At 44.6% G+C, this 19,907-nt stretch overlaps 2 protein-coding genes across 2 annotated transcripts in view; both read right to left on the reverse strand.

The window, feature by feature from the left end:
- Positions 1-4,173: 4,173 nt before the first annotated feature.
- On the reverse strand, positions 4,174-6,209 carry LOC139379314 (NADH dehydrogenase [ubiquinone] 1 alpha subcomplex subunit 12-like). Its single transcript, XM_071122115.1, has 4 exons — positions 6,029-6,209; positions 5,657-5,739; positions 5,346-5,433; positions 4,174-5,085 (listed from the first exon to the last, which is right to left on the reverse strand). Exons 1-4 carry the CDS (start codon positions 6,115-6,117, stop codon positions 4,911-4,913), a joined length of 435 nt encoding a protein of 144 aa, XP_070978216.1. The 5' UTR covers positions 6,118-6,209; the 3' UTR covers positions 4,174-4,910.
- A 6,465-nt stretch (positions 6,210-12,674) lies between these two features.
- Positions 12,675-19,907, reverse strand: part of LOC139379601 (FYVE, RhoGEF and PH domain-containing protein 6-like) — a 30,635-nt gene continuing 23,402 nt past the window's right edge. The window contains exons 9-20 of the mRNA XM_071122396.1: positions 16,137-16,187; positions 15,973-16,031; positions 15,808-15,879; positions 15,642-15,710; positions 15,412-15,495; positions 15,246-15,325; positions 14,990-15,092; positions 14,400-14,543; positions 14,170-14,272; positions 13,775-14,001; positions 13,484-13,632; positions 12,675-13,283 (exon numbers count right to left, since the gene is read on the reverse strand). Of these exons, the coding sequence (XP_070978497.1) occupies positions 13,247-13,283; positions 13,484-13,632; positions 13,775-14,001; positions 14,170-14,272; positions 14,400-14,543; positions 14,990-15,092; positions 15,246-15,325; positions 15,412-15,495; positions 15,642-15,710; positions 15,808-15,879; positions 15,973-16,031; positions 16,137-16,187 (1,178 nt within the window). The 3' untranslated portion in view covers positions 12,675-13,246. The remainder of the gene's footprint in view (positions 13,284-13,483; positions 13,633-13,774; positions 14,002-14,169; positions 14,273-14,399; positions 14,544-14,989; positions 15,093-15,245; positions 15,326-15,411; positions 15,496-15,641; positions 15,711-15,807; positions 15,880-15,972; positions 16,032-16,136; positions 16,188-19,907) is intronic.

Genomic DNA, 19,907 nt, shown 5'->3' on the forward strand with positions numbered 1-19,907 from the left:
TGTGTGTGTGTGTGTGTGTGTGTGTGTGTGTGTGTGTGTGTGTGTGCGTGCGTGCGTGCGTGCGTGTGGTTTCCCTCTGGCTCTGGTGAAAACCCTTCCTTCCTGTCAGTGGTGATAAAGATGTGCCGTTACAAGGCCCGGCTCGGACCTCCCTTCCCAACACCCTAAAAATCCAAAGATACACTCCTACACACACACACACGCTCTGAGCCCGTTCCCTTCCGCACCAGGCACTACTGAACTGCTGTCAGTCCGCTGTCTTGTTCTGTCCTGTCCTGAGGTGCATTCAGCAGTCTTTTCTGTACTGTTCTGTTCTGCATGGTTCTGCCCTGTTCCTGAGTTCCTGAGGGGTTGGCAGAGTCGCCCTCATAAGGCAGTAATCAGCCCCCACCCCCCACCTGAGGTCTCTGATTCTTATCACCCTCCCTCCTTGGCCCGCCCGGGCACACTTCACCACGGCATTCATTTATTACCTCTGAGGCCAATCAGGAGTCAGCAACCAGAACAACAGGCTGAGAGGTAGTAGGGATGTCTGACAGGTTCGGAGAGGGAGGGAATACAGGACCTTCGTATACTGCTGTTGGGATAGAGTTGGTAAAGTTAGTGAAGTAGTCTCTCCCCCCTCCCCCTGCTCTGTCTCAGTGGTGAACACATTCAGACAGAGCCGTTAATCTGCACACCCCTAGATAACAGCCGGCCTGGGCCTCTGTGTGTGTGCGCGCGTGCGTGTGTGTGCGCGTGTGTGTGTGTGTGTGCGCGTGTGTGTGTGTGTGTGTGCATGTGTTTGTCTCTCAACGCAACTGGGCTCTGCTCCCACTGCCACACTTATTCAAATATACCCCCCAACTATCATTCACTAAGGCTAAGCCCATTTGTTTCTGAGAACCATTCAGTGTGTCTTTTTCACTCTCTTTCTCTCTCTGTCTCTCTGGGCCCATTAAGAGCTGTGACACACAGGGGAGGTGAACAGAATAGGGCCAGGGGTATTTTTACAGCACTGTGCTCAAGAGGAAGTCTAAAGGCCTGAAAACCCTACAAATAAATGTTTTGACGCCCCGCCCCCTCTGACCCATTAAACATCTACAGAGTCGGGAGGCTTGTCTTCCTGTCCAGGAAATACTACAGACTCATCATATGTCATCTCCAGAGGAATACAGATATGAATACGATATGGACAGAAGGAAGAACGGAAGAGACAAAATGAGGAGTGTGGGAGGAAGGAGAGTATAAGGGTGATAAGGAAATGTAGCAGAAACAGAGGGAGGGAAAAGAAAAGAGGGAGTTTGCTCAGAAGGGATAGAATGGGGACAGACAGACAGGTGGTGAGGTGAGGGATGAGGGTACCAGGGGGCAGAGGGGAGAGGGATGAGCCCTTATATTCCCTCTGGTGCTCAGCTGGCATCACCACCAACACAGCTGCCACCTCATTATACATACACACACACACAAATGGAGAGAGAGAGAGAGAGAGAGAGAGAGAGAGAGAGAGTTGCAGAGAGAAAATGGAGAGTGAGATGAGAGATGTGTTGAGTGTTCACTGACCTTATAATTAGCCACAAGGAAGTATCGCCATGGCAGTACAAGTCCTCTCACTTAAATCAGACGCCATTTTACTCCATTTACACAAATGACTCAGAGACAGTAGCTGAAACACCAGCGACACAGCCCTGATATCCTACACACACTAAACCTAACCAACTAAACATGGCAGACTTGTGTTACTTTACAGTAGGTTCCAATAAACCCTAAGCCCTTTATACTAATCCCTTAGACCTTAAGCACCAGGAGCTTCAACCCACTGAGAGACAGTGAAGTTGGAAACACATGTAAACACTCCAGTTAATTCGAACGCCTTTCAGTCACTGCGATAAAGCGCAGCCGCAAGGCGCCAAAAGATTACTCGGGTTCTTTATGAAATTGTCCCCCGGTCCCTGTCCTGGTGCCTATGTGACTGGCTTCCAAATGAATGCCGGCCGCATTCTAGTGAGAGGTAGCTGGATATATTTCAACACCTGGAACTGCTGACCTTTGGCAATGTTATTTCACATCAACAAAGACCTCCTCAACAACAGCCATTTACATGTTCAAAAGCCAAGTGCTCATGAATTTCGTTAGATGTAATTATGATATAGCTGAGGTGTGAGTGGAATGCCGACTATATCAGGGGAAACAGTGACCCCAGGTGGATGGATCAGTCATTACCGGTCTTCCTGACATTGACAGATGGGAAAATGGTGTGGCACCTTTCCAATAACTCTTTAAAGACACAGTGCAGTCAAAAATGTGATTTTTCTGTGTTTTATATATATTTTCACACCGTGAGGTTGGAATAATACTGTGAAACTGTGAAAATTATGATAATTTTAGTGTAAGAGCTGAAATTTCAGCCTGCTTTGGTGGGATGCAGTTTTGGCCTGCCTGGTGACATCTCCAGTTCGTAAATGAGTTAATAGACCAATAAGAACTATAGTTCCAAACCTCTCTGCCGATAACAGCTAGTTTAAATAGTTCCCCTCCCAACTCAGACCACTCCTAGGGAGTCCTAGCAAAATTCTTGTTAGAGATATTGATCTTTGCTAAGAAGCTATTTGTCATGTTTCTGGTCACAGGTTCAGGAATGGCTGAAAACCCACAACATTTATCTCAAATGAACACTGTTGGGAGATTTAGAAAACCATCGCCAATCAATCAACAATATAATAATACTTTTAGTAAAAATATTTATCTTACAATACTATGCGATTAGACAGGTTCAGAATTCATGTGAAACATCACAGCACAGTTAAAAAACATATGGCACATGGAAATCATAAGAGGGCGGTTTACGGAGATAGGTGGGATGGACTGAGAGTAGCTGAGGGGTGGGGTTAGGGAGATAGGTGGGAAGGGCTGAGAGTAGCTGAAGGGTGGGGTTAGGGAGAAAGCTGGGATGGACTGAGAGTAGCTGAGGGGTGGGGTTAGGGAGATAGGTGGGAAGGACTGAGAGTAGCTGAAGGGTGGGGTTAGGGAGAAAGCTGGGATGGACTGAGAGTAGCTGAGGGGTGGGGTTAGGGAGATAGGTGGGATGGACTGAGAGTAGCTGAAGGGTGGGGTTAGGGAGAAAGCTGGGATGGACTGAGAGTAGCTGAGGGGTGGGGTTAGGGAGATAGGTGGGATGGACTGAGAGTAGCTGAGGGGTGGGGTTAGGGAGATAGGTGGGATGGACTGAGAGTAGCTGAGGGGTGGGGTTAGGGAGATAGCTGGGATGGACTGAGAGTAGCTGAGGGGTGGGGTTAGGGAGATAGGTGGGATGGACTGAGTAGCTGAGGGGTGGGGTTAGGGAGATAGCTGGGATGGACTGAGAGTAGCTGAGGGGTGGGGTTAGGGAGATAGGTTGGATGGACTGAGTAGCTGAGGGGTGGGGTTAGGGAGATAGCTGGGATGGACTGAGAGTAGCTGAGGGGTGGGTTTAAAAGATCATGTTATATAATATGTAAAATGTGTGTATGAATACAACAAAATAAAAAGCTGTAAAAACAAAAGTTATTTTTGTCCTCTGAAGAGGGGGAACGGTGGATGGGCCCCCCCACAAAAAAAGTATACTTTTTTTATCTAAGAAAATCAGCTATTTTTGTTTATTTTTAAACATTTTAATAGAAAACAATCACAGTATGGTACTTAATTGTTACCCAGAAATTATGTTACATTGAGATAAGAAAAAAAAGAAGGCTGCATTGGACCTTAAACATGCATCCTTCCTTCCTCTCTCCCTTGGAGTAACCACTGACCACTAACACAATTGGGACAGTGGCTATTTATGAGGGTTTCACCTGTCCAGCCATGTAATTTCATTTCAGTGAGGGGGCATTTAAAATAGATTCAAACAGCCATATAAAAGGATAGAGAGACTGACCTCATCCTCTGCCTCCTCACTGACCCCACGGCCAAATAGCGTTGACAGCGTAAACCTTCTCATCTAACAGCCCAGACCGCTGGAAGCAAAGGCAGCATTAGCATACCAATAAACCCTGAGTAACCAAGCTTCTGAAAATATGAATGTCCTTACTAAGGTACAGACTACAGTAGAATAGCTATTATGATGCCTACAAGTAGATCAACTCTGCAATTTTTTCAGTGTAGAAGAATATCTACATAAACACTATATGAAAAGATTCACCAGGGACGAATACAGTATTCTGCACCAACAAGGATAGTCAAACTATGGTCTTAACTTCACATTTACAGTAGAGAATTGTCTTCCAACTGACAGATTGGTACTGGATTGAGAAACACTGCTCTTATATATTGCAAATGGCTTTGATATAACTAATACCTTCAGTCAATAGTCAAGAATGGGCCACAAGCCGAGAAGAGTTAACTCACCTCTCATAGCACAGCAGAGTCCCCGAGAGGACAGAGGGACTGGAGCTGGGAGTGTCTGCCTGTATGAATGTGACAACACCCTGCCCACAATATCACCCTGATGTGATAGCCAGTCAGCACAGACATGCTCCTAGTACCCCCATGTGAAATATTGCAGCCTTTTCTCAGCTCAGCAATATCCTGCTGTCTGCAACACACACACAAATCAGACCATCTAACACCCTCAGAGAAACTCAGAAAAATATTACCTCATAATCTGCACCTCTACAATGGTCCAGTCTAAGTCAGTCTTAAAAAACCTCTCAAACAAACTCATGTTGCTAACATTTTTATCCCAGACTCGTGGAGAGCTGGTCATTAGTCAGCCAACTAGTCACTAGTGACATAACAGCCCACAGTTTCACACAAAAGGACTGAGCAATCACCAGTGTCCATATAGATTACATTTTATTTAGAAGCAAAGAAAGGAAGGAAGCAAGGAAATCACACTAATTTACAGAACAAGGTCATGGGTCAGAAGTTGAAGGTCAGGTCAGGTCACAGCAGGGTCACTGAGCCTTTGGGGGCACCCACTCGTGGATCTTCTTGCGGGTGGTGGAGTAGGGCACGTACGCCTGGGCCGAACCACTCACGTTGAACTGGTGGACCTCCGCCAGGAACTTCTTAGGTGTAGGGGGGTGTGTGGTGGGAGGGTTGTCTGTCATACAGTGGAGCCAGCGATGCCTGAGGAGATTTAAGATTGGGAGTTAGAATCAGGTACTCATTTAATCAATAGGCTAGTTCATCAATAGAAGGTTCGTAGACGGTAAAAACACAATTAAGACACCAGTACATCAACTCAATAAGTTCCACCCAGATCTGTTACAATTCCATATTGAGGCCAGCAATTTTACTATAAAGGCCAGTATCTCCAACATGGCAATGGCCAAGTCACTGCGCTAGAGGCAACACCACCTGTGTCAAACCAAGTGAGATGCATTTACCATTCAGCGGGCACCATGCTGCCATCCACCTCCCACATGGTGTTCTTTCCATTCATCTCCGTGGTGTAGATCACCCAACGGTGACGACCTGACAAGGAGAGGTGTTACTCTGAGTACACTACAGGTCTTTGAACAGCCCTCTCTACTACACTTTTCTACTACTTGATTTCCCCACAGGCTGACCAATCAACTCATATGTAAAATATAACATTTGCGGACTACATTCAGAGATATGATAATTGTCACTGCAGTACATAGCCGAAGGCCATTACTGGTCATGTGAGCTGAGGTTTCGGTCTGTTCAACCTTACCAAAAAAGTAGCGTGTGTCCTCAAAGTACTTGTTCCCATACTTGTCCACGCCAATCAGCGCTCCCGTTTTCACATCATTTGCCCTGTAACAAAAACATAGTCTAGCTGACTAGTCCATTAGCCCATCCACTAGCACTATGTCTAATTTGTCAAACCGGAGACAGGTCAGAGATCACATAATCAAGTAGCCTTAAAACAGCCTTTAAAACAGAGCAGTGAGTCCGTTTGTTTGTTTACTACAGCAGTTAACTAAGTAGGTAGTTAGTGCTAGCAGGTCGACTGGGGACACACTTATTTATCTCGAGTAAACGCATTGAAAGTGACAACCACCTCTATAGAATACAAAACACCTTATATCGCTCTTATACTGACCTGAATAACTGAACAAATAAGCCTTTCACACCACCGTGACCTCCTAACTGTCCCAAAGCCCTTCGAACGACATGTATATACTCCGCCATTTTTAGACGGGACTGATTTGGGTAACGGACACTGTTGTACTTTCCGGCTGAAACGCTTCCCGGTCCACAATAGTTCCGTCAGTGATTTCAAGTCTAACAGTAGTTAGTCAATGAACAGCATTTCAAGCAGTTTCATGCGCTGTTTCTCTTCTGTTCTGTGATGACAGTAAAATCAGTAAAGTAAACCGTAGTTAGAAAATGTTACCACCTAACTGTACATTTTGAAGTGTCTCAATATTAGAAACCATTTGATGACAAGCCGGGTAACCTATTGTAAAAAAATAAAAAATAAAATGTTTAAATAATAACGTCACCATGATAACAGTCTTGTCTCAAGTGTCTCTTACTTATGAGCAAAATGTGACGACTATATTATAGAAAAATTCAAGAAGCTAACTGTCCTGTTTCAAGTATCTTTAGAAGCTAAATGTAACGACATGCTGCTTAGTTATAATAAAATGCTCCCAAAATATGGATAATAGTAATACATTTAAAACGTATTTTCATACAGTGTCTTCAGAAATGATTCACACCCCTTGACTTTTTCCACATGTTGTTGTGTTACAGATGTTGTGTCACTGGCCTACCCACAATACACCACAATGTGAAAGTGGAATTATGTTTTTAGAAATTTGTTCACATTGAAATGTCTGTGTCAATAAGTATTCAACCCCTTTGTTATGGCAAGCCTAAGTTCAGGAGTAAAATTGTGCTTAACAAGTCACATAATAAGTTGCATGGACTCAATCTGTGTGCAATAATAGTGTTTAACATGATTTTTTAATGACTACCTCATCTCAGTACCCCACACGGTCCCTCAATCGAGCAGTGAATTTCAAACACAGAATTAACCACAAAGTCCAGGGAGGTTTTCCAATGCCTCGCAAAGAAGGGCACCTATTGGTAGATGGGTATAAATAAAATAAAAAAGCAGACATTGAATACCCATTGAACATGGTGTAGTTATGAATTACACTTTGGATGGTGTATCAATACACCCAGGCACGACAAAGATACTGTTGTTTGCAATAAGACACTAAAGTAAAACTGCAGAAAATTTGGCAAAGAAACTTTATGTTATGAATACAAAGCGTTATGTTAACACGTTAACGTTAACACAAAACATAATTGAGTAGCACTCTTCATATTTTCAAGCATGACGGTGGCTACAGCATGTTATGGGTATACATGTCATCGGCAAAGAAATAGAATAGAGCCAAGCACAGGCACAATCCTAGAGGAAAACATGGTTCAGTCTGTTTTCCAACAGAAACTGGGAGACAAATTCACCTTTCAGCAGGACAATAACCTAAAAGACAAGTTGCTTACCAATAAGACATTGAATGTTCCTGAGTGGCCTAGTTACAGTTTTGACTTAAACCGGCTTGATAATCTATGGCAAGACTTGAAAATGGCTGTCTAGCAATGATCAACAACCAACTTGACAGAGCTTGAAGAATTTTAAAAAGAATAATGTGCAAATATTGTACAACCTAGGTGTGCAAAGCTCTTGGAGACGTACCCAGAAAGACTTACAGCTGTAATCGCTGCCAAAGGTGATTCTAATATGTATTGACTCAGGGGTGTGAATACACATGTAAATGCAATATTTCTGTATTTCATTTTAAATACATTTCCCAACATTTCTAAAAACGTTTTCACTTTATCGTTATGGGTATTGTGTGTAGATGAATGAGAGAAACAAAATCTATTTCCTCAATTTAGTTCCTATTAGTTCCACCACCCACACATGCAATGACATCTCCTGGTTTCAATGATGTTTCTAGACACAATATCTCTCTCTTCATCACTCAATACCTAGGTTTACCTCCACTGTATTCACATCCTACCATACCTTTGTCTGTACATTATACCTTGATGCTATTTTATCGCCCCCAGAAACCTCCTTTTACTCTCTGTTCCAGACGTTCTAGATGACCAATTCTTATTGCTTTTAGCCGCACCCTTATCGTACTCCTCCTCTGTTCCTCTGGTGATATAGAGGTGAATCCAGGCCCTGCAGTGCCTAGCTCCACTCCTATTCCCCAGGCGCTCTCTTTTGACGCCTTCTGTAACCGTAATAGCCTTGGTTTCATGCATGTTAACATTAGAAGCCTCCTCCCTAAGTTTGTTCTATTCACTGCTTTAGCACACTCTGCCAACCTGGATGTTCTAGCTGTGTCTGAATCCTGGCTTAGGAAGACCACCAAAAATTCAGACATTTTAATTCCAAACTACAACATTTTCAGACAAGATAGAACTGCCAAAGGGGGCGGTGTTGCGATCTACTGCAAAGATAGCCTGCAGAGTTCTGTCGTACTATCCAGGTCTGTACCCAAACAATTTGAACTTCTACTTTTAAAAATCCACCTCTCTAAAAACAAGTCTCTCACCGTTGCCGCCTGCTATAGACCACCCTCTGCCCCCAGCTGTGCTCTGGACACCATATGCGAACTGATTGCCCCCCATCTATCTTCAGAGCTCGTGAGCTAGGCGACCTAAACTGGAACATGCTTAACACCCCAGCCATCCTACAATTTAAACTTGATGCCCTCAATCTCACACAAATTATCAATGAACCTACCAGGTACCTCCCCAAAGCCTTAAACACGGGCACCCTCATAGATATCATCCTAACCAACTTGCCCTCTAAATACACCTCTTCTGTCTTCAACCAAGATCTCAGCGATCACTGCCTCATTGCCTGCATCCGTAATGGGTCAGCGGTCAAACGACCTCCACTCATCACTGTAAAACGCTCCCTGAAACACTTCAGCGAGCAGGCCTTTCTAATCGACCTGGCCGGGGTATCCTGGAAGGATATTGATCTCATCCCGTCAGTAGAGGATGCCTGGATAGTTTTTTAAATGCCTTCCTAACCATCTTAAATAAACATGCCCCATTCAATAAATTTAGAACCAGGAACAGATATAGCCCTTGGTTCTCCCCAGACCTGACTGCCCTTAACCAACACAAAAACATCCAATGGCGTTCTGCATTAGCATCAAACAGCCCCCGTGATATGCAGCTGTTCAGGGAAGCTAGAAACCATTATACACAGGCAGTTAGAAAAGCCAAGGCTAGCTTTTTCAAGCAGAAATTTGCTTCCTGCAACACTAACTCAAAAAAGTTCTGGGACACTGTAAAGTCCATGGAGAATAAGAACACCTCCTCCCAGCTGCCCACTGCACTGAAGATAGGAAACACTGTCACCACTGATAAATCCACCATAATTGAGAATTTCAATAAGCATTTTTCTACGGCTGGCCATGCTTTCCACCTGGCTACTCCTACCCCGGTCAACAGCACTGCACCCCCCACAGCAACTCGCCCAAGCCTTCCCCATTTCTCCTTCTCCCAAATCCGTTCAGCTGATGTTCTGAAAGAGCTGCAAAATCTACAACCCCTACAAATCAGCCGGGCTAGACAATCTGGACCCTTTCTTTCTAAAATTATCTGCCGAAATTGTTGCCACCCCTATTACTAGCCTGTTCAACCTCTCTTTCGTGTCGTCTGAGATTCCCAAAGATTGGAAAGCAGCTGCGGTCATCCCCCTCTTCAAAGGGGGGGACACTCTTGACCCAAACTGCTACAGACCTATATCTATCCTACCATGCCTTTCTAAGGTCTTTGAAAGCCAAGTCAACAAACAGATTACCGACCATTTCGAATCTCACCATACCTTCTCTGCTATGCAATCTGGTTTCAGAGCTGGTCATGGGTGCACCTCAGCCACGCTCAAGGTCCTAAACGATATCTTAACCGCCATCGATAAGAAACATTACTGTGCAGCCGCATTCATTGATCTGGCCAAGGCTTTCGACTCTGTCAATCACCACATCCTCATCGGCAGACTCGACAGCCTTGGTTTCTTAAATGATTGCCTCGCCTGATTCACCAACTACTTCTCTGATAGAGTTCAGTGTGTCAAATCGGAGGGTCTGCTGTCCGGACCTCTGGCAGTCTCTATGGGGGCGCCACAGGGTTCAATTCTTGGACCGACTCTCTTCTCTGTATACATCAATGAGGTCGCTCTTGCTGCTGGTGAGTCTCTGATCCACCTCTACGCAGACGACACCATTCTGTATACTTCTGGCCCTTCTTTGGACACTGTGTTAACAACCCTCCAGGAAAGCTTCAATGCCATACAACTCTCCTTCCGTGGCCTCCAATTGAGAGTATATTTCTCTAGTCACCCCCAAAACCAATTCTTTCTTTGGCCGCCTCTCCTTCCAGTTCTCTGCTGCCAATGACTGGAACGAACTACAAAAATCTCTGAAACTGGAAACACTTATCTCCCTCACTAGCTTTAAGCACCAACTGTCAGAGCAGCCTACAGATTACTGCACCTGTACATAGTCCACCTATAATTTAGCCCAAACAACTACCTCTTTCCCTACTGTATTTAATTAATTAATTAATTTTGCTCCTTTGCACCCCATAATTTTTATTTCTACTTTGCACATTCTTCCATTGCAAATCTACCATTCCAGTGTTTTACTTGCTATATTGTATTTACTTTGCCACCATGGCCTTTTTTTTGCCTTTACCTCCCTTCTCACCTCATTTGCTCACATCGTATATAGACTTGTTTATACTGTATTATTGACTGTATGTTTGTTTTACTCCATGTGTCGTTGTATGTGTCGAACTGCTTTGCTTTATCTTGGCCAGGTCGCAATTGTAAATGAGAACTTGTTCTCAACTTGCTTACCTGGTTAAATAAAGGTGAAATAAAATGTTTAAAAAATTTAAAAAATTGAATTCAGGCTGTAACACAACAAAATGTGGAATAAGTCAAGGGGTATGAATACTTTCTGAAGGCACTGTACATATGCAGAATTATCTTATTCAGAGGAAGAAAGGAGCTGAGTAAACCCACAGAGAGTGAACGTTGGAGTTGTGGGTAAATATGAGTCATATTTTGAAATACTCTTATCTCCCTCAACACAGTGCTTTGATCACTGAGCTCAAAGCAGAAATAAGACATCCGAGGAAGACTTCTTTATCAGTGTCAAACTTAAACACACACACACACACACACTCGCGCCTCAAACACACACACACACATGCAAAGAATCCACACCCACAAAGAAATGCCTGCACCCACACATCAATCAGCACTATGCAATAAAATAACTCAGTGACAGTAATCTGAGGCTGAAAGATGTATTAACTCCCTCATCCCTTGATGTCTCAAAGCATGAAATTAGGCCAAGATGCAAAGTCACTTTCAGAGGTTTTATTAAAAAGTGGTGCCTGACAGTTCTGCAGAAATATTATTTACAGACGAGACACGATGGTTCTCTAGTGATTGTGTTTAAGGATGGAGGGACATTTAGTCACTGTAAAATATGATCTGTTTTGAGTTATCCCTAATGCTTCTCTGCGTTATAAACTTCATTTCCCATAAGGCCAACTGCCACAATGGTGTAGTAGTGCAACCTGATTAGTACATTTGAAGTACTAAATGTAAACTCAAAACAATTTTCAATTTAAATACATAATGGATATTTACACTGTTAAATGTCAGATGGGCCGGCCAAAGTAGTCACTGTGATAATATAATATCCTAATTCAAATGAATAATTAATGAAACAATGCACCACATAATGAAATAACGTTTTCTGTATCTATATTATTACAAGATAATTGAGCATATTTAAGGCACTGTCTGGATGTTGCTTTATTGCTAGTGAGCATTTCCTAAGGGATACATTTCATTCTCCATTCCATGTCTAGCTCAAAAGACAAACATTCTTTTGTAATCTGTCCACTTTAAATTATTCAATAAAAAAATTATACAAATGAGGCCTGGATTAAAAGATTCCTCCTAATGAATCCAACAAGTCTGTTGTGGCAGTTTAAAACAAACTAGTGAGGCATTGTTACAACACGTGCTTTTACAACCATCATGGCATACAATACAAAAGGTAGCTACTACTTATTACAAAAGTGACAAAGATAGTATCCGTTATCAAATAAATCATATTTCTAAAATCGCATAATTATGGACAGTGAGAAATGTACAGTTCTATATAAATATTATCTCTTGACTTTTAGAAGAAAAGGTATATTTTACTCTCCCAATTCTACATATTACCCAACCACCGCTTCTGAGTCTAGCATATACTCTTTAAAAATGCATTTGTTCTATAGGCTGTGTAGTAAAATATTGACATTATGCCATTTCCAGTTTTATCCAGTATACTGCATTATACATGTGGTAGATGTACTGAGTTAAGCCTAACAGAGAATAACAATATAAACCGACCCCTGTAATCTTGCTATATTTCTAAGGAGCAAAATGCTCATCTCCTGTGTCTCTGTGGCACCCTGTTTTTTTCACAGTTCAATCCAACCACTGGCAGTGCACCAGAGAAGCTTCCCTACTCAGAGAGAACCCACTGCTTTCTCACCCTTCTTTGTAACTGGTATCCATCCCATCATGCAAGGTTCCCACTCTAATCATCATTCCAATTTCCATAATTCATCAATATTTGAGTTTAAACTTTTCTTACAATACGTTACCCCCCCCCCCCCCCAAAAAAAAAAATGTAACAAAATCCTTTAACTTTTCAAGGATAATGTAAATCAATTTAAATCAAATCCTTTTCAATGACTTTCAAGGCTTTTTGTGGACCGTGGGAACCCCTGTATAAGGTAGCAGGTTGTCCACAGACAATAATTCTGTTAACACTTCCACACACACACGCTTCAGGACATGACCTTTGACCCACAGCTGTGACACATAACATTTCCATCTAAGATCAAGAGCAGATAGATATGCAGCCTGTGAGGCTCAACATGCCCATAACCGCAGAGCTCCACTGGAAGCATAGTAGTTTTACCAAGGTCAAACTTTCAACGGATCCCAACATTTACAATGAATGTAATGTAGAGCTGACACAAAGCCCATATTTTCACTAGAAAGACAATGATGTCTGTTCTTCACACCACTGGGACTCTGGGGTCTCCTGGCAGGCAGCCGGACCGGTTCATCAGGGCTCGGGGTGTGGGGAGTGCTTCCTGAGCTGCTGACCCCTGACATGTGTCTAGAGGTCAAGGATCAAAAGGTGTCCGTGTCCACTGGCTCCAGGGGAAGGACATGAGCTGACTGGTTTAGGTGTTAAAGAATCATGGCCTCCTGGAAAGCCTCTATCCACCTGAGAGAAAATTGAGAAACACAACATGAACTTTATTGCAATGACAGCTGGGGGAAAAAAACAAACTCATCAATAAACGTTATATTGATAAAATAACTATATGAATGCTTTCACCCTCCCACGCTCTGGTGTTACAGCGTGGTCCCCTCCTGATTGATGGATACTCTATTGATCCCTAAGCCAAAGGGAATTTCCATTACCTCTGTGCAGTGGGGATGTCGTCAGCCTTAAAGATATAGAACAGGGTGTTTTTGTGGTACAGTTTAAACTGCAGCTTCTGGAAAGGGCCACACTTCTCCTCCCGCAGGAAGAATCCTAGCAGAGGCTGGCTCTCTAGAGCAGCTACGTCCTGGAGAGAGGGAGAGAGGTACACATGTCACACACACACACACACACACACACACACACACACACACACACACACACACACACACACACACACACACAGGCACAAACGTGTGTTTGTGACTAGAGTGGCGTAGGTGTGTTACCTCGCTGGCGGCGTAGGTGTACAGGACTTTGTTCTTGATGACGAACCATAGCCTCTTCCATTGCTTCTTGTTGCCCTTCGACCTCTGTAGGTAGCCACTCATGGAGGAGTTCTCTGTGTTTGCAGACACCTCTTTGAGGGCAGCTGGGATCTTCTTCTGTTTCCTGGAGAAAGAGAATCCCCCAGATCTGGCAGTAGGAGACAGCGCCCCAGAAGCAACACGGTCACCTAGGAAACACACGAACACAAAGCACCCTCTGACATACATAATGAATTCACAATAACAAACAACACAGGGTTTAAATCATTACTTAACTTCAATTCATTCCATCTTTAATATTTGAAATAGCTAAATGACTTTAATATTTCATATGTATTCATGTAAAAGACGCATACTGTTCTCCTGTAGCTTGACGAAGCAGTGGTCACACACACGAGCCGGCTGGTTCTTCAAGTACTCTAGATAGAACTTATTGGACGAGCACGTCTGACACACCACCTGCAATACACACACAGTGAGTGAGAAAACCACTACACACACACACACGTATGCACACACACACACACACATCCTACTGAGTATAGTGGTGAACCATTGTAAACTAGGGCCCTTGTCCCTTCCTTACCTTCCCGCAGGCTCGGCAGTGGTGGCGTCTCCAGGTGAGGGTGAACTCACAGGTACAGACCATACACATGGTGGCCCTCAGGTCTGGGATCCAGATAGGGGCCTTAGAACCCAGCGGGGCCCCACTGTCACACACGCCATCAGCCTACACAGAGAGAGACGGTTATAGCCATAACAAGTGGATTGTAGCAAAATTATACTGACGATGGTAACAGTGGGATCTGAGTGTTCCCATATTCAGTCAGTCGAATGGGCTGGAACTATACATGTTACAAGCACTCTCTCACACACACACACACACACACACACACACAGCCTCACCTCCTCCTGACACACACACTGCCTCACCTCCTCCTGACACACACACTGCCTCACCTCCTCCTGACACACACACTGCCTCACCTCCTCCTGACACACACACTGCCTCACCTACTCCTGACTCACACACTGCCTCACCTCCTCCTGACTCACACACTGCCTCACCTCCTCCTGACTCACACACTGCCTCACCTCCTCCTGACACACACACTGCCTCACCTCCTCCTGACACACACACTGCCTCACCTCCTCCTGACACACACACTGCCTCACCTCCTCCTGACTCCGGCTGGAGATGAAGGTGATCTTCTTCCTGGTGTGGTCATCTATCGCCGTGGCGATGGCCGCCAGCCACTCATCTCTCTCTGTGGCCGAGCTGCCAGGCAGAAACAACAACAGAAGCCTTTGTAACCAATCAAAAGCTATTACAATGGTCCCCACAACCAATTAGAAGGGTGACTCATCAGAATGTCCATAATGTTAGGCGCCACGTTCAGGTGTTCAGGTGTGTCGGTGACCGGGTTCTCACCTGGCAGACAGGATGAAGGAACGCTCCACACTCTCAATGTTCAGTTCATTTTGATACGCCTCCTGACTGGGCTTACTCACCTGAACACAATAAACACATGTTTTCGATGAGACTTCAGAAGAGTATTGTTCAGGGTAAATGTGTGTTCAGCCCTGCCTGTACTCACCTTCATGCCCGCCAGAGAAAGCATGCTGTTGAGTTTATACTGACCAGACTGAACTGGAGTGGTGTACAGAAGAGTGTCATTGAACTAGAGAGACAGATACACACGCCACATCAACATACAGATACTGGGGGGGGGGTAATGTTCTGGTCTACAGACCGTGTTGGAACTGTAACGGGTCAGGTATCACACTGAGACCTCCACTACCCCCGGGGGCATCAGTCAGTACTCACCAGGAAGAACATCCGTGGCTGCATGACCTTCCTGGACAGCTTCATCAGAGTGCCCTCCTTAAGAAACACCTGGGGACAAGAGGTGATCACAACAGATGAGATCACAGGTGTGTGTGTGTGTGTGTGTGTGTGTGTGTGTGCGCGTGTCATAGTGCTGGACACTCACCCTGCCTGGCTGAACAATCTCATGCTGTCCGTTCAGACTGTACTGAATGTGCATCAGCTTCTGAAAGTTATCCTGAAAGATAAGAGACACACCGGGGTCAGAGGAAATGCAATGGGATGCCTTTGGCCGAATTCTCATGAGGATGGACATGGTGTGACGTCTCACCCCTTGTTTCATGATGTCGTTGGCATGGTTGGCCACCTCCTTCACTATGCCCAGAGCAGCTGTAAGGTCAACATGATTAACATGCCGTGAGAGTGTCTGTGAGAGAGAAATGGCATCTCACCGGACATTGTCACACACAGCCTGATCAACATTGTTCCACTCACCCTGCGTGTCTTTGTAGTCAGACGAGTCCTCAGGAAGGTTCTTCAGATAATCTGTAGAAGAGCAGGAAGTTACATCAGTCCCAGATCACACTAAATCATGCTACATATATAAGCAGTTTATACATGTGGAGAACTGTGTCTGCTGTTACACTCTGTGTCCTCTAGGTGGCAGAGTGCTGCCGGTGCACTAAATAGTGCAGGCTCCATGGGATGCCGTAGCACAATAGCCACGGGAAGTAGGGGTGACGAGGGTGATACAACACCCCCTGAAAAAATATACACAAAATAATACAAAACTAGTGCACTGGGCCTCTACTAGTATTAGTGGGCCCATATAGACCTCTGTAGCACAGGCCCATATAGACTGTAGCACAGGCCCATATAGACCTCTGTAGCATGGGCTTATATAGACCTCTGTAGCACGGGCCCATATAGACCTCTGTAGCACAGGCCCATATAGACTGTAGCACGGGCCCATATAGACCTCTGTAGCACGGACCCATATAGACTGTAGCATGGGCCCATATAGACCTCTGTAGCATGGGCCCATATAGACCTCTGTAGCACGGGCCCATATAGAACTCTGAAGCACGGGCCCATATAGACCTCTGTAGCACGGGCCCATATAGACCTCTGTAGCACGGGCCCATATAGACCTCTGTAGCATGGGCCCATATAGACCTCTATAGCATGGGCCCATATAGACCTCTGTAGCACGGACCCATATAGACTGTAGCACGGGCCCATATAGACCTCTGTAGCACGGGCCCAAAAAATGTTTCAGCATCTCTGCTTTGGGAAAAAAAAGGTACTTGTATACCTTGATTGAATTTGATTAAGAACAGTATATTGCAGGATACAGTAGTTGGAATTGTCCCTTTCTCTGCTATAGTCATTCTAAGGGAATCCAGAAAGAACAAAACCCTGTCCCTTTCTCTGCTATAGTCATTCTAAGGGAATCCAGAAAGAACAAAACCCTGTCCCTTTCTCTGCTATAGTCATTCTAAGGGAATCCAGAAAGAACAAAACCCTGTCCCTTTCTCTGCTATAGTCATTCTAAGGGAATCTAGAAAGAACACAACTCTGTCCTCAAACACTTACATCAAAAGGTGCAAAGTTATGAGCAAAGACACAAAACATCCACATCAAATTAAATAGTTTTCTTGATCAAATAACATGGTAAACAACCTCTTTTTATGCAGTATTAATTTACCATCCTTACAAAACACTTAATGGAAATGGACATTACTGTATTGTACATAGGCTGATCATCTTGGTTTGTACCTGTAGACTTTCTATCACCATGAAGGAAAACAATGTACAATACAGTAATTAAGTACATTGATAAATGAAGTGGTTGGTGATGATGTGTTGTGATGATGTGATGACGTGATGACGTGATATGATGATGTGATGTGTTGTGATGATGTCATGATGTGATGTCATGATGTGTTGTGATGATGTCATGATGTGTTGTGATGTCTTGATGATGTGATGTGATGATGTGTTGTGATGATGTGTTGATGTGATGTCATGATGTGATGATGTGTTGTGATGATGTGGCTCAGCAGGTAGAGCATGGTGCTTGCAATGCCAGGGTTGTGGGTTTGATTGAAAATGTATGAGCTCACTACTGTAAGTTGCTCTGGATAAGAGCGTCTACTAAAATGGAAAAGGAATGAATCCACCATTTCAGTTTTCGCACTTGCAAAGTATTTCGAGAAACTGTAAAACTGTATATCAAGCAAGTATTTTTCTACTCCAGAAGTATTATAATACTAACTCAAGTAGTATCATACTAACAGACTCAAGTTACAAATGCTGGTAAAAGTCAAATACATGTAGTTTAAAAATAAAAAAATCACAAAAGCAGTGCACTGGGCCTTTCCTAGTCCTGTATCAGCAGACTGATAAAGCAGTGCACTGGGCCTTTCCTAGTCCTGTATCAGCAGACTGATATAGCAGTGCACTGGGCCTTTCCTAGTCCTGTATCAGCAGACTGATATAGCAGTGCACTGGGCCTTTCCTAGTCCTGTATCAGCAGACTGATAAAGCAGTGCACTGGGCCTTTCCTAGTCCTGTATCAGCAGACTGATATAGCAGTGCACTGGGCCTTTCCTAGTCCTGTATCAGCAGACTGATATAGCAGTGCACTGGGCCTTTCCTAGTCCTGTATCAGCAGACTGATATAGCAGTGCACTGGGCCTTTCCTAGTCCTGTATCAGCAGACTGATATAGCAGTGCACTGGGCCTTTCCTAGTCCTGTATCAGCAGACTGATATAGCAGTGCACTGGGCCTTTCCTAGTCCTGTATCAGCAGACTGATATAGCAGTGCACTGGGCCTTTCCTAGATATAGTCCTGTATCAGCAGACTGATATAGCAGTGCACTGGGCCTTTCCTAGTCCTGTATCAGCAGACTGATATAGCAGTGCACTGGGCCTTTCCTAGTCCTGTATCAGCAGACTGATATAGCAGTGCACTGGGCCTTTCCTAGTCCTGTATCAGCAGACTGATATAGCAGTGCACTGGGCCTTTCCTAGTCCTGTATCAGCAGACTGATATAGCAGTGCACTGGGCCTTTCCTAGCAGTGCACTGGGCCTGGGCCTTTCCTAGTCCTGTATCAGCAGACTGATATAGCAGTGCACTGGGCCTTTCCTAGTCCTGTATCAGCAGACTGATATAGCAGTGCACTGGGCCTTTCCTAGTCCTGTATCAGCAGACTGATATAGCAGTGCACTGGGCCTTTCCTAGTCCTGTATCAGCAGACTGATATAGCAGTGCACTGGGCCTTTCCTAGTCCTGTATCAGCAGACTGATATAGCAGTGCACTGGGCCTGCCTGTATCAGCAGACTGATATAGCAGTGCACTGGGCCTTTCCTAGTCCTGTATCAGCAGACTGATATAGCAGTGTATCAGCTGGCAGCCTTTTCCTAGTCCTGTATCAGCAGACTGATAAAGCAGTGCAGCAGTCCTGTATCACAGACTGATATAGGCACTTTCCTAGTCCTGTATCAGCAGACTGATATAGCAGTGCACTGGGCCTTTCCTAGTCCTGTATCAGCAGACTGATATAGCAGTGCACTGGGCCTTTCCTAGTCCTGTATCAGCAGACTGATATAGCAGTGCACTGGGCCTTTCCTAGTCCTGTATCAGCAGACTGATATAGCAGTGCACTGGGCCTTTCCTAGTCCTGTATCAGCAGACTGATATAGCAGTGCACTGGGCCTTTCCTAGTCCTGTATCAGCAGACTGATATAGCAGTGCACTGGGCCTTTCCTAGTCCTGTATCAGCAGACTGATAACCCCCCTGCATTTCCAGCAACCCCCCCCCCCCCCTAGTCCTGTATCAGCAGACTGCAGTGCACTGATATAGCAGTGCACTGGGCCTTTCCTAGTCCTGTATCAGCAGACTGATAACCCCCCTAGCAGTGCACTGGGCCTTTCCTAGTCCTGTATCAGCAGACTGATATAGCAGTGCACTGGGCCTTTCCTAGTCCTGTATCAGCAGACGGATATAAACTCTTCAGCACAGCATTTAACCCCCCTGCAGCAGGCAGTGCACTTTCCTAGTCCTGTATCAGCAGACTGATATAGCAGTGCACTGGGCCTGTCCTGTATCAGCAGACTGATATAGCAGTGCACTGGGCCTTTCCTAGTCCTGTATCAGCAGACTGATATAGCAGTGCACTGGGCCTTTCCTAGTCCTGTATCAGCAGACTGATATAGCAGTGCACTGGGCCTTTCCTAGTCCTGTATCAGCAGACTGA

Source organism: Oncorhynchus clarkii, chromosome 21 (genome assembly GCF_045791955.1).
Source record: "Oncorhynchus clarkii lewisi isolate Uvic-CL-2024 chromosome 21, UVic_Ocla_1.0, whole genome shotgun sequence".
NCBI classification, from domain to species: Eukaryota; Metazoa; Chordata; class Actinopteri; order Salmoniformes; family Salmonidae; genus Oncorhynchus; species Oncorhynchus clarkii.